Source organism: Serpula lacrymans (assembly GCF_000218685.1).
Source record: "Serpula lacrymans var. lacrymans S7.9 unplaced genomic scaffold SERLAscaffold_4, whole genome shotgun sequence".
NCBI classification, from domain to species: Eukaryota; Fungi; Basidiomycota; class Agaricomycetes; order Boletales; family Serpulaceae; genus Serpula; species Serpula lacrymans.
Genome location: NW_006763293.1, coordinates 477,984 through 496,188, shown reverse-complemented (window position 1 = coordinate 496,188; position 18,205 = coordinate 477,984). Strand labels below are relative to the sequence as shown.

The 18,205-nt window shown below is 46.8% G+C and overlaps 5 protein-coding genes across 5 annotated transcripts; all 5 read left to right on the top strand.

Annotated features, from left to right (window-relative positions):
* Nucleotides 1-23: 23 nt before the first annotated feature.
* SERLADRAFT_460149 (uncharacterized protein) lies at nt 24-1,609 on the top strand (the record flags this gene model as incomplete). Its single annotated transcript, XM_007315218.1, has 4 exons — nt 24-256; nt 334-382; nt 443-1,276; nt 1,335-1,609. 3 exons carry the CDS (start codon nt 65-67, stop codon nt 1,270-1,272), a joined length of 1,071 nt encoding a protein of 356 aa, XP_007315280.1.
* A 137-nt stretch (nt 1,610-1,746) lies between these two features.
* On the top strand, nt 1,747-2,813 carry SERLADRAFT_460142 (uncharacterized protein; the record flags this gene model as incomplete). The annotated part of the gene is made up of 3 exons (XM_007315217.1): nt 1,747-2,016; nt 2,074-2,295; nt 2,342-2,813. 3 exons carry the CDS (start codon nt 1,791-1,793, stop codon nt 2,623-2,625), a joined length of 732 nt encoding a protein of 243 aa, XP_007315279.1.
* SERLADRAFT_460139 (uncharacterized protein) lies at nt 2,766-6,370 on the top strand (the record flags this gene model as incomplete). The annotated part of the gene is made up of 10 exons (XM_007315216.1): nt 2,766-3,206; nt 3,260-3,340; nt 3,404-3,684; nt 3,818-4,300; nt 4,354-4,494; nt 4,549-4,947; nt 5,004-5,280; nt 5,331-5,427; nt 5,478-5,628; nt 5,684-6,370. The coding sequence occupies 10 exons, from the start codon at nt 2,966-2,968 to the stop codon at nt 6,290-6,292; spliced, it is 2,760 nt and encodes a 919-aa protein (XP_007315278.1).
* Nucleotides 6,371-8,738: 2,368 nt separating this feature from the next.
* Nucleotides 8,739-11,253, top strand: SKN7 (SKN7, signal transduction response regulator; the record flags this gene model as incomplete). The annotated part of the gene is made up of 6 exons (XM_007315215.1): nt 8,739-9,698; nt 9,756-9,880; nt 9,933-10,542; nt 10,597-10,623; nt 10,680-10,751; nt 10,800-11,253. The coding sequence occupies 6 exons, from the start codon at nt 8,759-8,761 to the stop codon at nt 10,898-10,900; spliced, it is 1,875 nt and encodes a 624-aa protein (XP_007315277.1).
* A 487-nt stretch (nt 11,254-11,740) lies between these two features.
* Nucleotides 11,741-15,660, top strand: SERLADRAFT_446408 (uncharacterized protein; the record flags this gene model as incomplete). Its single annotated transcript, XM_007315214.1, has 11 exons — nt 11,741-12,215; nt 12,268-12,294; nt 12,470-12,718; nt 12,776-12,841; nt 12,897-12,965; nt 13,021-13,331; nt 13,390-13,498; nt 13,552-14,474; nt 14,524-14,674; nt 14,727-15,085; nt 15,140-15,660. The coding sequence occupies 11 exons, from the start codon at nt 11,741-11,743 to the stop codon at nt 15,341-15,343; spliced, it is 2,943 nt and encodes a 980-aa protein (XP_007315276.1).
* Nucleotides 15,661-18,205: the final 2,545 nt, after the last annotated feature.

The window sequence follows — 18,205 nt, the reverse complement described above, 5'->3', positions numbered from 1 at the left end:
TTGCTTTTCAGTTTCTTATCACCGAACACGTCTACACTACTACCATCATTGTATTATCTTCACTATGGAAAACTTTCCTGACGGCGGCGCAGACACAACGGATCTCGCCACCCTTTCTTATAATGACGATGTTCCCTACGAGGAGCAGATCCCTACCCATTCTTCGAATGATCCTGGGCGAGCGGCGCTTCTCGACCGTATTGGTAACACCAAAGTGTATGTGCTCTCTGAATCGGCTGCAGAAAGGGTCGCCAAGGTGCGCTGGTAGTATGTCATTGTAGGCTTACGGTAAAAGGGTCTAATACAAGAGTCCCTCTGTATCCGATTCTTCAGCGTAAACGCACGGCTGATGAAGAGGATAATGATGTAGAGATGGAGGAGGGTGAATAAACCTATCGCTTCAATCTCTACTTTCGCTCATGTTTCATTTTCTCTTAAATAGATTTGTCGCTTCGCACAAATGCGTTACTTCTCACTGGCCCACCAATATCGTCTCTGCCGACCGCAAGATTATTTGCCTACGCTACTCATTTTGACGCGCATCCGATCGCTTTAGAATGGCTTAATGACAACACGTGCATCTTGGTGTTTGAGTCACAAACCTCGGCTCGCAAGGCTCATAGGTATCTTCAAAAGTCTGCTGTAGAGGAGCCCGATGTGGAGGGTTTTATCACCGCTAAATCAATACCAATCCCCATATGGCCGCCAGAAGAACGAATAAACAAGAGCCTTGGAAAGGGAGAGGGATTGAAGGGCACGATACGCATGCGATGGGCGAAAGGAGATGATGTAAAAAAGAAGGGTGCAAAGAAGGAGAGCGAGTTTTACAAAAAGTATGGTACAGATGCTGGAAAGGATACGGAAAGCGGAGCTGGGCCGGTGAAAAGAAGGAGACAGGACGCTGCTGAGGTGGAGACGCAAAAGAAAGCGGAGCTCGACGACGATTTGGATGCCTTTTTGTCTGAAGGTCGGCCCTCTTCGCCTCCTTCGAAGATGCGTTCCGATTATATCGATACTGGGAGAAAATCGCTATTGGAACGGACGTCCTTCATGCGTGCGCACTTTGACGAGCGAGAGGGTCGTCCAACTGCTCCATTACCCACCCGTTCAAGAGGGCATCTGACGAACAGATTAAGTAGTCCTAAATGGGGTGAGGAAGAGGGTAGAGATGTGGATCGGGGTAAAGGCAGAGGACGGAGGGGAGAGCGCCCGAAGAAGAGCCAACAAGAGCTTGATGACGAGCTTGAGGCTTTTTTAAAAGAGAAGGATTAATTCGGTGGGTACAAATTTGGCTCCGTCGACAAATAGCAGATCGCTCCAATTTTTCCCTTTAGTTTGCATATGGTGATCGTGCACGTCCAGTAAACACGACGAATTTGACAGTGCCTCCATGCTATCACGATGTATATCATAATATGTACCAATGAACACAACCCATCTCAACTGACCACACCCGCGCTGCTCAAGCAGAAGGTAGGGCTTATGCATACACTACTAACGTCACATGATCACCTGTGACTTTCTTGTATATATCTAATGGCACGCACAAAACCTTATTTTTGTCTTAAAAAATTGCACAGAAAGTTTTGCAGTTAAATTCTGCGCAACTCTGTGCAGTTCAACAGCAATTGCCATTGTGAAAATGGAGTTGGACGCAATGTCACAACAAGATATTTGAGTAGTCACAAGCTGTCACAGATCACATGACGTTAGTGGTGTATGCATGACTTACTATTTGCGGGCGTTGTTGCCTAACTCGAAGAACTTATTGAATTCACCGTGGCCCACTGATGTATGAGGATGAAATTATCGAGGGTATGGACCCGGAAGGCTTCTCTGGGCCGTCCAAGGTAGTGAAGCCTCTGACCCCGGAGGCTCTGGTTGCTTTCAACGCAGCACAGCAGCGCACCGGTGTGGTGTACATATCGCGTATCCCTCCTGGAATGCAACCGGCAAAAGTACGACATTTAATGAGTGCATATGACGAAGTAGGGAGAGTATACTTGCAACAAGAAGGTGAGTTATTGCCACAAGTTTTCAGCAACATATATTGACATCTTGGTCTTGCGATAGATGCTAAGCGTGCCTACTTAAGGAAAAAGTACACGACCACGAAAAAGGCTCACTATACGGAGGGGTGGGTGGAGTTTAAAGAGAAGAAGATTGCACGATCGGTTGCAGAGATGCTGAATGCGCAACCCATCGGCGGAAAGAAGGGTACGCGATGGAGAGACGACGTATGGACGATGAAGTACTTGCCCAAATTCAAATGGAATATGCTCACAGAGCAAATAGGTGGGTTTCATACTTTATACTAATACATGAGCTAATAGTACTGTAGCACACGAAGCAGCGTTACATTCTGCCAAGCTGCGCGTTGAGCTCTCGCAGTCGAAGACAGAGCAACGCGACTACCTGAAAAACGTGGAATTGGCTCGTGTTCTAGAGAAGAGAGCTTCGAGAAGAAAAGAAAAGGGGGAAGATGCTGCGGAAGCGCCCAAGAACGAATCTAAGAGAAGATTCGAGGAAACGACGGAGCACGAAGTGCGGAAAAAGATGAGGAAGGAGCGGCCAGAAGTTGGTGACGGTGGACAGCTAGACAATGTACTGAGCAGTATATTCTAGCTTCTAATACTAGATATTGAGTAGATGTGTGGCGGCAATGCACGGACCAGGCGGTGGTGCCGGGCTGGCCTGGGATGGAAATTGAGTCGGAGCGCGAAAGAGGAAGGAGGGAGAGCGGCAGTGCGGAAAAGTGGTTCTATATCGCGAACATATTGAGCGTGAAACGCTGAACCGGTTGGCTTTTTGACAATAGCCAGCCTTAAAAGCTTTCAGTATCGCGATCCAAGAGGTCTGTCCTTCCATCATGCTCGACTTCTCTCAGTCCTATCCTCTGATTAGCTTCCGTGTAACGTCGTCTCTGATTTCTCTCTCAGTTCCTCATTCTTAAAAAGAGTCTATAATGTCCTCTTGGTCCACTACTGCTTTTCCTCCACCAACTCGCCATTCGCGCTCTCGTTCACCTACGAGAGGCGGCCACCCCCCGAGACCGCCATATCCTGACCCTGCTTACCCCCAGGATCCGTACCGCGGTGGTTGGGACCCTTACGACAGAGAGAGGGCATGGGCAGATCATGAGAGGGATAGAGCTACTTACGAGTATGGTCGTCGTGGAAGGAGTCGCAGTCCACCTCCAGACGAGAGTGTGTTGCTTTCTTCCTCACGTGTGGCTACAGTGCTGAAACTTTTATTCCAGCAGGCAGAAAGCGACGTCGGTCTATGTCTCCTTACGAGAGAGATAGATATGAACCGCGTCCTCGGTATGGTGATGATTATGGTAAATCACTTCTGTCGTTACCGTCTTTGTTCAACGGTTGACGTTATCTTGGACTTTGATTAGATGCGCACTCCCGTGCATACGGCTATAGGTCCCCAGGGCGCGGACAGTATGCTGCCCCTTTTCCACCCTCCCGACGCGCCCCCCCAGATCCTCGCACTTTTGACCACCCAGCTACTCTCAAGCAGTATGCCGAGTGGTTCCGGTATTGTTTCCCTCAGCAGGCTACTGAAGAGGATAACGCAGATAAAGCAGCCGAGCAGGAAGCTGGTGATGGCTCGAAGCCGCGAAACGGCATCAGATCTCGTTGGGAAAAGTATAAAAAGGAGTTCATGGCAAATCAGGTCAGTATCGAGTATCTGTTTGCAAGCCGTCATCCTCCTTTGTGTACCATTGCACGATATGGAACGAGTCTTTTAATGTATATGTGTTGTGAGATGCTAGCTGAAACGTTTTTTTCCTTACCTCGTATTGTAGTTGCAAACGATGTTTGATCATCATAGGAAGTCTCCTTGGTTTGCCGAAAAGTATGACCCTTCAGAGGAGCATCTTGCCTTGCGCAGAAGGGTTAGGAAAGAGGGCTGGGCAGGGCGTTTGAATACTTTCTTACATGACTTGGAGTCGGGCAAGTTCGACCCTGACTTGAACGAATCTGAAGCGGAGCCCACCTCTCCAATGAAGGAGAGTATCAATGGGGAGACTAATATTACCGATTCTACGGCTGCTATAGCCCCTGCAGAGGAGTCCAAGGTTGCCAATGGCGAGGACGAAATGCAGTTCAATATGGATCCTGAGGAAGACGTTGTCGATCATGAGGTGACTAGAACGGAGACAAATGGCAAGCCCGTAATAGACAACAGACGTAATAATCGCGGAGAAGAAATATCTGTTCCTCCGGAGGGCAACCAAGTGATGATACGAACTATTCCTCCTGATATTGGTCGAGTAAAGCTAGAAGATGTAAGCTCACCGTTTACTTTAGTATTTCATGTGTTCAGACTTGCAATCTATAGGCTTGTGGAAAAGTCCCTGGCTTCATGTATCTCGCTCTAGGGGACCCTTTACAAAAGCGCAACTACTACCGTGCAGGTTGGCTTAGGTTTCGTGACGATGCTGATATGGCTATTGTCATGTCTGAGCTTACGGAGAAGAAGGTGAAATATCAAATGAATTTCACAATATATTTAATTTACTAAGTTCCGTGTTAGATTGAAGGCTTTAAACTTCATGTCACTCATAATCTCCGTCCCTTCATCAACAGAGTTCGCTATGTACCAGAAGTCGCAAGTAAACCTGATAGACTTGAAAAGGATCTTGCCAACGCACGAGCTCTCGCTTCAATTCTTGAAGAGGACGCAGCCCATTTGCGCAAGTTCCGGGCCCCTAAGACAGAAGGGCAGGTTAATGCAGGCACTGGCGATAACGAAAATGCAGGGGGAGACGAGGACGAAGTGATGACAGATGGCAGAGAAGACGGCGAGGATGATCCAGAGCCGAAAGAAAGTGGTTCCGAGGCAGTGGAGCGGCGAATTGAAAAAGTCATGACAGATCTGCGTGAACAGGGCCTTGTTGATGTTAATGACGAGAAGGCTCTGGAGGCTAGGAAGGTGAGCACGTTTTTGTTCGGTTGCATTGACCAGATCCGTCTGATAAGTACTTGCAGACGGTTATTTCCTTGGATTTGTATCTTGCCTACCTTCGTGCAGCGTTCCACTCATGCTACTATTGCGCCGTTGTTACCGATCATGCTGAAGAATTACAGCGTAAATGTCTGAAGCACATGAGGAAACCTTTATCGAAACTTTTACTTGAAGAGGTGAAAGCAGCAGAAGCTGAGAAAGCTGAAAAAGAAAAGAAAGAGAAGGATGAAGAAAAAGAGAAGGAAGCTAGTATTACTACAACTACCAAGCCTACCGAAAATAGGGACTGGAAGAGAAATGGTACGTGTTGCAGTATGAATCACATTTTGGTGACTCAATTACTTCATAAGACGAGCGTTGGCTTGAGTGGTTTGATTTGAAGATCGCGTTACTGATTAACCGCGATGGTATTGATCCACGTGACTATGGGGGTAAAAGCTACGATGAGTATGTCTTCCGACCGACAAGACATCATGCATCTCATATATTTGCTCCAGCGAATTGACAAAAGCAGTTGAGCCTTACATCAAACAAGAAGACGAAGGGAAATACAGGTGCAAGACTTGTCAAAAGCTCTTTAAGGCTACATCTTTCGTCGAGAAGCATATCGCTAATAAACACGCCGAGCTCGTGAAGCATCTGGACGAGGTGAGAATTTCCGTTTGTTTGGAAGCGATATGTAGCGAATACAATTTACTTTTAGGTTCCTTACTTCAACAACTTCGCTCTTGACCCTCATCGTATTCAACCATTTTCCCATCCTCCTCCTTCCGTCGGCAACAGCCAGGCCCCTCCTCCGCAAGCTTATGGTATCCAAGGGCCGCCTACGACGTATCCTCCCCCCGATTATGGCCGCGCTTCTTTCTACGGTGGACACCCTCAGGGTTACGCTATTCCACCCCCTTACAACAATGGGGGTGGTGGATACTGGGACCCTTACGCGTACCAATACGGGGGTGGTGTGTACCCAACACCAGCGCTTCCCGTCCCTCGAAGAGATGAGGCTACTACAGCAAGACGACTTAGCGACAGGATTAGTGGATATGCAACAGGTTATGAGCAGCCGATGGAAACCACTATTCCTGCTGGAGCAGGTTTACCAGCGAAGCCTATGGTTACTCTAGAGCCCATTATCGGCGGCAATGGTGAACGGGGAGGTAGAAAAGGCGGGCGAGGAGGAGGTATAGCTGGAGGGCCTCCTCCACCACCGCCGCCCGATGCCAAAGAAGATCCCAGAGCAGCTGCTGGAAAGAAAGTCAGCTACCACGACATGGATCTGGTTGCTGAGGGGGACGTTGAGTTGACTTACTGATTGTACATTGCATATCGTATCGTATTGTCGTTTACTGGTTTTGAGTCGAAATTCATGGTTTTTACGTTTTATTTACCTCACGTATGGGAGTGCATCGGACGTGAATGTGTGGCATGAGGCATCGGGCTGGCCAAGGGGCTGGTCGCGAAATGCTGGCATATTTGCAAATCACGGGGACAGCCGGTGCAACGGGCCTGGCAGACCCAAATAAGGAAAAGAGAGCATTTTGCATTACTGGAGGAAAGACGTCCAAGCAATAAGAAGAAACCTGTTCTCTCCTCTCTCCCCAGTCTCCTCCGTCACCACATTCGCATCATTGTCTGGCATTTTCTGTGCAACTTGTCTCTCTTTTCCATACTTATTTGTCTCCCTGCAAGCTTTTATACGGCGCTAAGCCTCTTCCTTTGTAATAGCTTGTCATGAGTGGGGCCAAACTTCCTATCGCTGTCCGTCTAGCACCATCCACCATGTGTCAAGAGGATGGCAGTCAGGATGTCCTTGGTCCCAGCAAGTTTGGTATCACCTGGCCTGCAGAGCCACCGCCTCCTGTCCAACCACCACCTTCTGGAGAACGCCCCGCAACACTCAGCTCTTCCGAGGGTGAATCTGACCTCTCAGAGGTCGAAGCATCATCCCCAGTGGGCAAGGTGGTATCGCACACAGACCAGTCCGATGGCTCAGACGATGCTCCTTCCCATCACTGGAGGGCACCGCAGCAACTCGTAGCTGACCAGGCAGAAGAAATCCCCACTATTCCTCGGCTTTCCAGAGCTATTTCGTTGCCTCTTCCATCGCAACTGGAGCACCTGCAGAATCCTCGCCGAAGCCCACTCTCGACCGCCACGCCTCCGACTCCAATACCTGAGAATGACAGCGAAACGGTAGACCTTCCAAAATTTCAGGAGTTTTCTCTGGAACTTGCAGACACAGTTCAGATGGTCGTTCAAACTCTACTTCAGATATCTCCAGCACAGATCCTCGATCCAGCCAAGGAGCAGTTCTCTGCATGTTCGTTGTCGGTCCCAACTTCCTGCATGTCGGCCGTCTTCACCAGTTTGAAAAACCTGAATTACATGTCTGCCAATATGCCAGCCCTATGCGAAGATCTAAACTCGCTGGCTTCAATCACAAGTGGTCCAACTGCTCCATCGTGCTTGTCTACTGACTTTGATATCGGAGAGATGCTGCAGAGTGTTGGTGACGCTCTAAGTGGTGCTGCCGCCCATGCAGGCGTGGACCTTGTACTGTTTCACGGAGACGTTGGTATGAGGCATGTCGCGGTTAAAGGAGACGAATGCGGTTTATCCTATGTGCTGTCGCATGTGAGTTGGCGTCTTTTAAGTAGCGTATTATCTCATATTTCACTAGGTGGTTCGCCAAGTCATCACTTCTGCCCGTCGGGGAGATTCTATCGAGATCGGTTTATCCATCGCATCCCCCGTTATTCCGCCTGTCGAAAATGCAGATAACTCGTCAGAAGGAGCCACAACTCTTCCAACAGTCACTCCAGAGGATGGGCTTCTGCGCTGTACATTTGAAATTAATCACAATTTTGTCATCCCCGACACCCCTGTTGTGGACGACTCACATAATAGTGCGCTCTCTGGCATCGCCGAACGTATCAAGCCGAGCTTTGGTTCACTTCTTCTACGACGCCTACTTGCTCGAGTGGGGGCTACCTTGGATCCTAATGCTGAGATGAAATCTTCTTATCCTGGCCAAACTTTCGAGGTCGTGGTCTCTCTCGAGCGTGGTTCACCTAGTGTCATAAGCGCAAAGACAACCCCTGTTGTGGAAGACACTAGTTCTATCCTTTCTGGCGTTCGCATAGGCAGTGAACCCTCCTTGCAAGAATTGTCACAGTTCGCGGAAACCTTACGAGGGAAGAAAGCAACATTATATGCTAGTGTAAGGAGTTCCTTTGCCCACCACCTCACAAGTTACTTGACCGCCTGGGGCTTGGACGTCAGCCACGTTTCTTCGGAGTCGGCGGAATTGGAAAGCAATGTCAGTCAAGCGGACAGCACAACATCCTCGGTGAGCGGAGAGAGTCGAGCAACTGCAGGCTTCCCTGTGCGGCCGAGACCCTATGGCGGAGCACTTGAAGATGTGCAAGAGCATCCTGAGGAGGGCACGCGTCCATATCTCAATGGCGAAGGGCGTTCACAGAGTCCAATATCCTTCGATTTTATTGATGATGACGTATCCGTCTTGCGCGAACGCTTGCGCAAGTATCGTTCTGAGCATGCCTCTGGGGCAGGTTCACATCCGCGAAAAAGGCCATCATTATCTGCGAATCATAGACCTCGGTCCTCCCCGCACGTTGCCCGAGCCATGGGACTTCCAATATCAGCACTATTTCTTTCCACTCCTGTCGTCATCGTTCATTTCACCAGTCTCTCTAATTACAAGATCGTCAAAGATATCATACAACGCGATCTTGCAGCCCATGCTTCTCCATTTTTAATGCCTCCTGAAGTGATGATCATTCCTAAACCAGCAGGTCCACGTAGATTTTTGACAGCATTACACACGGCTGTCAAAAAACCTGTAGTAGACCCTTTTTTCGCTCCCATTGCCACTTCTCCGATAAGCCCTGGTTTACATGGCGTCTCACCTTACCTCAACATGACACAGGAACCAGCTCCGAAATCCCCTTCTTCCAGACCCGTCGGCGCGTCACGTACCAATTCCGATCGATCTGCGAGGTCTCCAAAAGAAATGATGGTTGAGACATATAATCTTGCTCCGCCTTCACCTCTGGGGATGTCCGACAGTATCGAGTACTTCCCTGAAACTGGTGTCAAACTTGGCGCATCTCCGTCTTCTGGGCTTGTCATTCAAAGTCCTGATGGTCAGCCAGCAGGCATTTTCTTCCACCCCCGCGCGAAAAATACGAGGTCTGTAGCATCAGGGGGCATTGGCATGGAGCGAGACAAGGGTCAATTTCTTTTACCATCAGCAGAGCGTCCCAGAATGGCTGTTGCTCGACGAGCTTCAGATACTGATGAGCATAGTGTTTCATTTTCATCGTTACACACTGGTAATGTGCCTACTGGATACAGAGATCAACAGTCAAGTGAAGGTCAACTTCCAGCGTCTCCGGGATTGAAGACGAAAGGCAAAAAGCCTCTTTCTCCTACGAAAGAGGAGCCTTCTCATGCAAGAGCGAAACCTCCTGTCTCACCTCCTCCGTCTCGAAGGGCAAGCCCCATGGAAATGCGCAAAGCATCTACTCCTCCAGGGTCACCTTCACAGGAACCATCTACTAACCCGCCGCCGCGAAGGTCACGACGCGTTCACCCGGATTCTCATAAACCAACTTCTCCTACATCTGCTTCAAATAAAGCAAAAGGTTCTGCTGACGCTAATATCGTTCCACCAATTAGTGTCTTAATCGTTGATGGTTTGTATATTTTCTCTCTGCTAGTGTAAATGGTACCTAACGAAGTTCCTCTCTTAGATAACCCCATCAATCAGACTATTCTTTCTACATTTATGAAAAAGAAGAAAATCAAATTTGACGTGGCGAAAAATGGTGAGGAAGCTGTTCAGAAATGGCACTGTGGTGGTTTCCACCTAATTTTAGTAAGCTCGTCATTCACGGTCAATCAGCATTGAGTTTGACAATCGTGTAAAGATGGATATTCAAATGCCTGTCATGGATGGAATCGAGGCTACGAAAGAAATCCGGAGACTGGAAAACTTGAGTGCCTCGTCTGGTTATACACCTTCAACCCCTCAGTCGGACCTAAACATTCGGACACCTTCCGAGGCTCCATCCACAGAGTCGCGAAATTCTGTGTCACCATATCGTTCTTCGGTTATCATTGTAGCGCTTACGGCTTCATCTCTCCAAAGTGATCGAGTTGCTGCTCTTGCGGCAGGGTGCAATGATTTCCTAACCAAACCCGTGTCTCTTCAATGGCTGAACAACAAGATTATTGAATGGGGCTCCATCAAGGCGTTACAGATGTGGGCAGATCTTAGGCCAGAAGTTGTCAAGACCATATCAACCGAACAAACCGTGCAAGCCCAGAATGTTGCGCGGCGTCTACATGTACCAGAGGGACGCGTTACGCCAGCCAACTCTCCTAGTCGCTCGTCGTCATTGGCCAGGAAGAACACCATTTCGGAAACGGCTGCTCAAGCCATGTACAAACTTGCAGATGATTCACCCGGAGAGACGCCAACGCCACCGGTAAATATGGCAGCGATTTCGGATAGTACTCTGCCTGCGTCCAGTCCTAGTGAGTTAAATTTTATCTTATCAAGACAGACCGCAGTCTCACATCCTATTTAAGGTCCCTCCACGCCGGCCGAGAATACTGGTGGGCATCTTTGAAAGATTTGTAGGTCAATCAACCATGCTGATGCTATGTGGTAGCGTCTCCAGTTACGGAGACACCCGAAGTTAACGCTGATACACCGACTCCTGAGGCTGTCATACCACATTCAGGTCGGATTGTTTTTAGTAACTTTATTCACAAGCTCATACGAATATCAGATGTGGCAGAGGCCAACGGCGACAGCAAACAGGTTGGGCAATCACCGCCGGCAGATCTGTCTGTTTCGTCTGATCCAACCCCACCGATCACATCGCAATGACGGTGGAGGGCGACCTTTGGAGCGCTTGCTTGGTTCACGATGCCCATTGTCATATCCTTCTATCTGAAGGTCGCCGCGTTCTTCCGCAAGTAGTTGCAGGATGATTCCATCTTTTTGTTCGTTCTTGGTTTCCATGGGGGTTTATATGTGACAATCATCTTTCGATTCTCTTGCTATATACGTAGTGAACATTTCGCCCTTGCATTCATTTGTCATGTCCACTTATTTTCTTCGTCTTGGGTGTTCTGGGGTTTATTTTGGGGACTAACAGTTTGGAGTTATATAGTGTGCCGTTGACAAAATTTCAAACACGAGATATGATCGCCTGGTTTTTACAGTGCGATGTGACGAAACTGTGATTAGAGCAAGGATCTAAGAAAGAAGTGGTTGTCCACCCTACATCCGACGGGTGCAGTCGCGGTTCTCTCAGTCAGACTCTGGGAGTATCTGTGATTTTTTGTGGACTAGGAGGATAAGGAGCGCCTCCACGTCTATAAATGAGACGAGGCAGTGATAGTGAGAGCACCTGGTCTTTCGAAAAGAGAATTGGGCCCAGGGGCTGATGTACAGCCTGATGCTCGTACAAAATAGTCGTTTAGTCCCATGGGTGTCGAGGTTCGCGGCTACTGGTGCCGATCACGTGGTGCCGTTATGCCGAGCGGCATGAAGGGAGAGATATCGGAGTCGAAGGTATAAGGTTTAATAATTTATTCTCCGCGCATCCGCTCCTGGCACACCTGGCGCTCATTGAACATTCTTCCCAGCCAAGTGCTGCTCTCCATCGCATTGTTTTGTTTTTCGTTCTTGTCTTCCCCGTCATCTTGTCCTCCTGTCGAGATTATGAATGGCATGCATGACTCGCATAAGCGCACTTCCATCAGCCAGCTTCTCAATCCGCTAGGAACTTCCCATGAATCATCTTCTTATTCTCCTTCCGTTCAGCTTCCCAGTATCTCATCGACGACAGCTCTCTCCCCGTACCAGCATTCCCACCAGGCCCCCCAGGGTGCCTTCAATGCCCCTGTCGAATCTGGCTCATCTTTTCATCTCCGAGCAGCAAGCTGGGACCATGTCACCGACGACCAGGGCATACCAAAGCGCAAAGGAGACAACGTAGGTGCCACCGCTCGCTCCTACCATATGCCGCCACACAGCTATGCGGATGTCGGAGATCATGGCCCCAGGCAAGTCCGATCGAGAATGGATGACTCGGGTAACTATGCCATGGCTAGTTCGGGCTGGCCTCCTCCTGACACCTCAAACATGTCTTACGGCCCATCTATGGTTGCACCTATGTATTCCGATGAACGCACCGGTACGTTTGATTCATTGCACACCTATCCTCACTCTTTGATCCATTGTTTCAGCCTTATCAGGCGACTACCCACCGAAGAGTTTGTCGCATCATTCTGCTTTCAGTGTTGCAGATTGGCTAACAGTTGCTGCAGATTCTTATGGACACGGATACCACGATCAGCAGCAACATATGAATCATGTACAGCAAACAAGTATATATCTTTCACGTTCATTTTCTCGTTCCTGTTCTCTAAATCTTTGTTACTTGCAAAGCTTTCCAGGTTGCTGAAAGAGCTTCTGTTCGTTTAGCCGCCCGAGGATCTGTCATGGAGCCGCCTCAACAACAGTCTAGGTACAACATGCCACAATTTTATCCGGCTCAAGCCTTCCCTGCATTGGTATTTCAACATCCACATCCCCCACCTCAGATGCAGAAACGCGCATCCACTGAACTTGATGATGCCCCTGCTCCCAAGAAAAAGGCAAAGACGACTAAGAAGGCTGCTGGCGATAACGCGAATGGTTTGTACTTTTCGCAAAACACGTGTTTGAATTGCCTTCTCATCGGGTCACGATTAGGGTCATCGAAACGCGGCTATAATGCAAAGAAGCGCAATGAAGCAGCTCAGATTGCAGCTCAGAATGGTATATTTGTCCTTTTACGTGTTGTGATTAGAGATGAGATCTGATGATATGCTAGCTCAACTAATGCCAACGGTATCCTATACACAAGCCCCCGGTGACAAAGGAAAAGATAAGAATGGTGAAGGTGCGCAGGTTTAATCTGGCTTGTTTTACATTCATCATGAAGCCCAATATCACAGCCCCCATGCGAATCGTCGCTGAAGGTGGCCATCCCGAAACCTCATCGGGACCACTTCATCCGGAACTTCAATTTGCGCGTTGCATGTCAAATCGTTATCGATCGGAGCAGTTCCCCCGGTGTGTATCATGTACACGTCGTTGGGCCGGCGACACGTGCCGCTTCCAGGGCATTCGTTTCTTTTTGAAGGACAGCCAAAGAAACATAGTTGGCATCAGCTTTGTCGAGAATCAGAAAGCCGATTTGCCCACGATGAATTTCCCTGTAAAGTGGAATGTCCCTTTAGAGGCCCATCACATTCGGCGGACGAAGGTAAGAAGTCCCATCCATTATTGCATAAGGCAATGCTAAAGAGCATTTGAAACTGCAGAGGACAATAGCTCAAGCGTTATTACCCACTCTACGTCAGGAGCTTGGCCACCTAAACTTCCCAGAGATCATTCGTCGCACAAGGGAGAGCGATGTTCGCGCCACATGTGGTAAGTTTGATCCATACTATTTGGTGTTTAGATATAAATCCTTATTCCTATAGATACCTGCATGACCTCGATCTTCTCGAGCAGCTGGATGTGTCGACTTTGTGGCCGCGAGGCTTGTGCAGAATGTTTCGAACAAGTGAAAGAATTGACCGAGGATCGCCCTGGTGCTGGCCAAGCCGAAATTGCTGCCTTGCAGGTCAGAAGAGAGAAACATGCGCACAGTAATCCTTTCTTTTTATCCTGTACCCGACGGAACGAGCATCATGCCAAAGACTTTTCGCCGATGTCACGGTTTTGCAAGGCTGAACTTGCACAGGCCATCAAGGATATGGAAGCAATGCTCGAAGAGCCAGATGCTGACGCATTGCCTATCGTTGGAGTTATTGATCCTTCACTAGACGGTTCTCAAGTCGTTCCACCGACGTCTACTGTAACTCCCGAAATGAGAGGCGCTTCTGCTACTGTGGCATCGTTTAAAGTACCAGAGACTACCTTGGAATCGGCCCCAAACAGCAATGGAGTTCAAGTATCTCCTGATGAACAGGCTGCGTCTGGTTCCACGAAGCCTCCTTCGGGCGAGGAAGCCAATCAGCCCTCGATCATTCCCGCAATAGCATCCGGCAACAAGGCATCACCCTCTGCTAATGCTGAATCTTCATCTTCCCAACCTCTGGCAGAGGATGCGGCTGTTCTTTCTCTGGAAATACCTTCTCACGTTACGACGACTCTAACAGATTCGGAGCTCACGGAAGACGTATTCCGTCCTCTGTGGGCCAAGGGGGACCCACTGGTGGTTACTGGTCTGCTGCCGAAATTCCGCATTCAGTGGACGCCGGAGTACTTCATCGAAAAATATAATTCACAAAGCTGTTTGATTCTCGAATGCCAAACCGACGTTAATAAACGTGTTACAGTGGGCGAGTTCTTCTCATGGTTTGGAAAATATGAAGGAAGAGTGGAATGTTGGAAGCTAAAGGTTGGAGATATTCCCTTTCTAAATCGCTTGTTTTAACCTTTCATCGCAGGACTGGCCACCATCGACTGATTTCAAATCTGCCTTTCCTGAACTCTTTGAAGACTTCAGTTTAGCTGTTCCAGTGCCAAATTATGTTAGACGTGATGGTGCGCTCAACATCGCATCTCATTTCCCCACCAATACAGTTGCTCCAGACTTAGGTATATCTCACTACTGGGGAAGCACAATTATGAGATTAACCTTACTATCTAGGCCCGAAAATGTATAATGCTATGGCGTCTTTTGAGGCCGCTGGCAGCAAGGGTTCCACCAGGTTGCACATGGATATGGCTGATGCAGTCAATATCATGACACATGCTTCGCCTACTCCGGAGGGTAAGCCAGGATGTGCTGCATGGGATTTATTCCGTGCGGAGGATGCGGACAAGCTCCGAAACTTCCTCAGAAAGAAGTTCAAAGGCTCGTATCAGCACGATCCTATTCACTCACAGCAATTCTATTTGGATGCTCAGTTAAGAAAAGAGCTGTATGACGTATACAAAGTGAAGAGCCATCGCGTGTATCAAAAGCCTGGTGAAGGTGTATTTATACCTGCCGGTTGTGCGCATCAGGTAAGTTCTCGTTTTTTTCTGTCTGATATGGTTTCTAAAACGTTGGTTTGAAAGGTGTGTAATTTGGCAGACTGTGTCAAGGTTGCTGTGGACTTTGTCAGTCCTGAGAACATCTCGCGTTGCGAGAAGCTCACACGCGAATTCCGAGAGCAGAACCAGTCGATGGTATGGAAGGAAGACGTTTTGCAATTGCGGACGATGATGTGGTTCGCTTGGTTATCTTGTTGTCGACAAGAAAAAGAGATGAATGAGCCTTGATCCCCACGGAAACAATGACACGGAACAATGCTGATTAGCGAGTTGTATGATAGTATAGAGGAGATATTCTAAGGGGATGGAGAGAATAACGAAAAGACGAGAGCGATATGCCTATGTTTTATTCTCTTCTTGTAAACACGATTTTAGCGCGACCTTGCTTTATCTTCATTCTCTCTTCTCACTTCAGCTTGTACATGAATTGTGGCTTCAATAGATCTGCCTGCTTGTTAGTCAAGGTTCTGGCGGATGTTTTCTTGTAGACTATCGATATCGTCACTAGTACGGAGTAAAAGTTGGAATAATATCAATTGGATTAGCTTATCAAATATCTTCAGACTTGCGAAACAGTAAATTACGCATTATCAATGTACAGTATATGCTATACTACATAATCAACACAAGCAGTACTGGCACATGGCATGCTGTTGGATGACCTGAACATTTTCTAGACTTTATTATCTTAATTTTGATCCTAGATAATAGACTTACATACAATCTTTATAGTACAAGTTTTTCAGCTTTAACTGTGGGAAACTCTTTTCTATTCTAGACACAAATCTTCGGAATTTTCCCTTCTACTTTTATGCTCGGTTATGGGACTTTCACACAGTCTTTTTGTTACTAGACTGAGGTGAGTACTGATGTGCTATTAAAATGTCTGTCTGTCAAATGAAAGACTCAGTCTATTATTGTAAAGACTCTACAAATTGTAAAGTACCTGTCAAATGAAAGACTGTAAGGTATTTGTTAGTGATTGATATAAATCTGTAGTGAATGTTATGCATACCTCAGTCTATTATTGTAAAGACTGAGGTGTCGAGAAAGACATGTCCGACTTTTTGTGACAGTGTTTCAAAGTCCGATGCTTATGTAATGTTCAGAAAGAGCGGAAAGTGTAAGTATAAATGAAGATAATGGAAGATGTGTGAAGGAAAGGTTGTAAAGTATTAGTAGTTCAAAGTATACTTCTTACTATGTCAACAAGTACTGACAGTAGACATTGTTTTCATTACTGACAACAAAATACCTAGGCTTATTCTTTCAGGTATTTCTAAAATACAGAGTCTTTTTGTTACTAGACTGAGACTTATTCTTTCAGTAAAAGAATTAAGTCCAATACATGTACCAATAAAGTCAAAACACTGACTTTATCCACACTGATAACATACAGTTAAGAGAGGATAAATAGTGGAAATGACAGGAACAGCAACAGGGGAAATTTGTAATTATACCAAATGATTGTGTGATTGATTGACAAGTGTGTTGTGTGATTTTTTGTAATTGAGATGGCTCAATTAGGGTTGAAGGGTTTTTGCACCAATCAAATGGTGCAAAAATTATTGCTACTAGTTTGTCTTTTTTATCCCAGCAATGAAAGAGTCTCCACCTTATATAAGAGGATACAATTTCTTTGGTTTTTATGGTGCCATACCATCTTGTCCAGAATTTTTGGTTGTCATTGATTGGTCAATTTGGAGGGGATGTAACTTGACAATACTTCAAGGAAGGGAATGGATTGAGGAATGGATCAGCTCAACAAATATTGAGCATTGTGATATTAGGTGGGCATTTTAATATTCTTGAGGTTTCATATGTATGTTATGTGTTGATGTTGCATTATATGTTTGGGCATAGAATTGTGTTGGGGAAGATGTAGGGATTATGTTGGATGACAAGTGATTCAGGGAAGGAGTGTTTTGAATATTGGGATGTGAGTGACTGCAAAGAGGAGATGTGTGTTAAAGGGATGTTTTCTTGTGTATGGGAAGGATTGTTTGATAGTTAGAACTTTGAGTAAGGGGTGTAAAAATGTAACATGGTTGTTTGAATTTTGAAGATCAGTTTTATCTTGGGATTTTATCCAAGGATTAATTCTGTGAGTTCCAGTTTGTAAAGGCACTAGAAGTTATGGTTCTTTCTTTGAATTATAATTTTGATTTATTATTATGTAGGATTGTGTTGAGTATCCAAAGGTATTGAAATTAATTATGAAGGATCTAAATTTTATATAGAGTATTTTTGGGGGAGTGGAGAATGGGGAAAGATAAGCGTAATTTATTCAGATACTTCCTGATGTTTGTGGTCTTTGTGGTCAGTGTTGGTGGACACTGTGATGAAATGGTTGGTGCCACCTGAATACTGACCCAAAGACTAACCCCCCTCCCCCTGCCCATAGGAGCCTCAACTTAGACACTCCTAGGTTTAATCACTAAAAATGCTTCCATGAACAGTCTAAGGATGGTAAAGTTCAATTCAGTTTGGAGGCATCTTTTGTTACAACCAAAGTTTTGTACTCTGGTGCACAACTCAGACAAAGCTTAGAGAGGAAGTGAGTGGGAGTGTTTACCCTTTGGATAGGACCAAGTTAGTTGTGGGTAAACAATAGGAGGATTCGCTGAGGAGTCTCCTTGATCTATTGGGGTATATATACTACTACAGGTTGTTTGTATATATGTACTATACAGTTGATGAAGACAGTGGCTGATGATGTCATGGGGCACAGCCTGTGTGACCAGCCCCACTGTGTGACCAGCCCCACTGTGTGAGATACTTGTATCTAAAAATAAAGAAACACAGTTAAGGGAGCAAACCCCTATCTCTAACGTTACCCTAACTCTACCCTAATCACTTAGCCCTAACCGGCCAACCGCAGCGCAAGAAGGTGGAGTTTGAACAAAAGGGAAAGTGTCACATGGCACAGTGTGTGAAAATAACAGAAGAAAGTTGAAGAGGAGAATGAAATTTAAAGGTCCAAAAATTGTGTTATCGTAACATCTTTTGCTGAACCTCAAACTGGACAAGCTGTCTTATAACAATCTAGTCAAACAAGATACTCAGCTTTTTGGGGAAAACCTGAGGTAC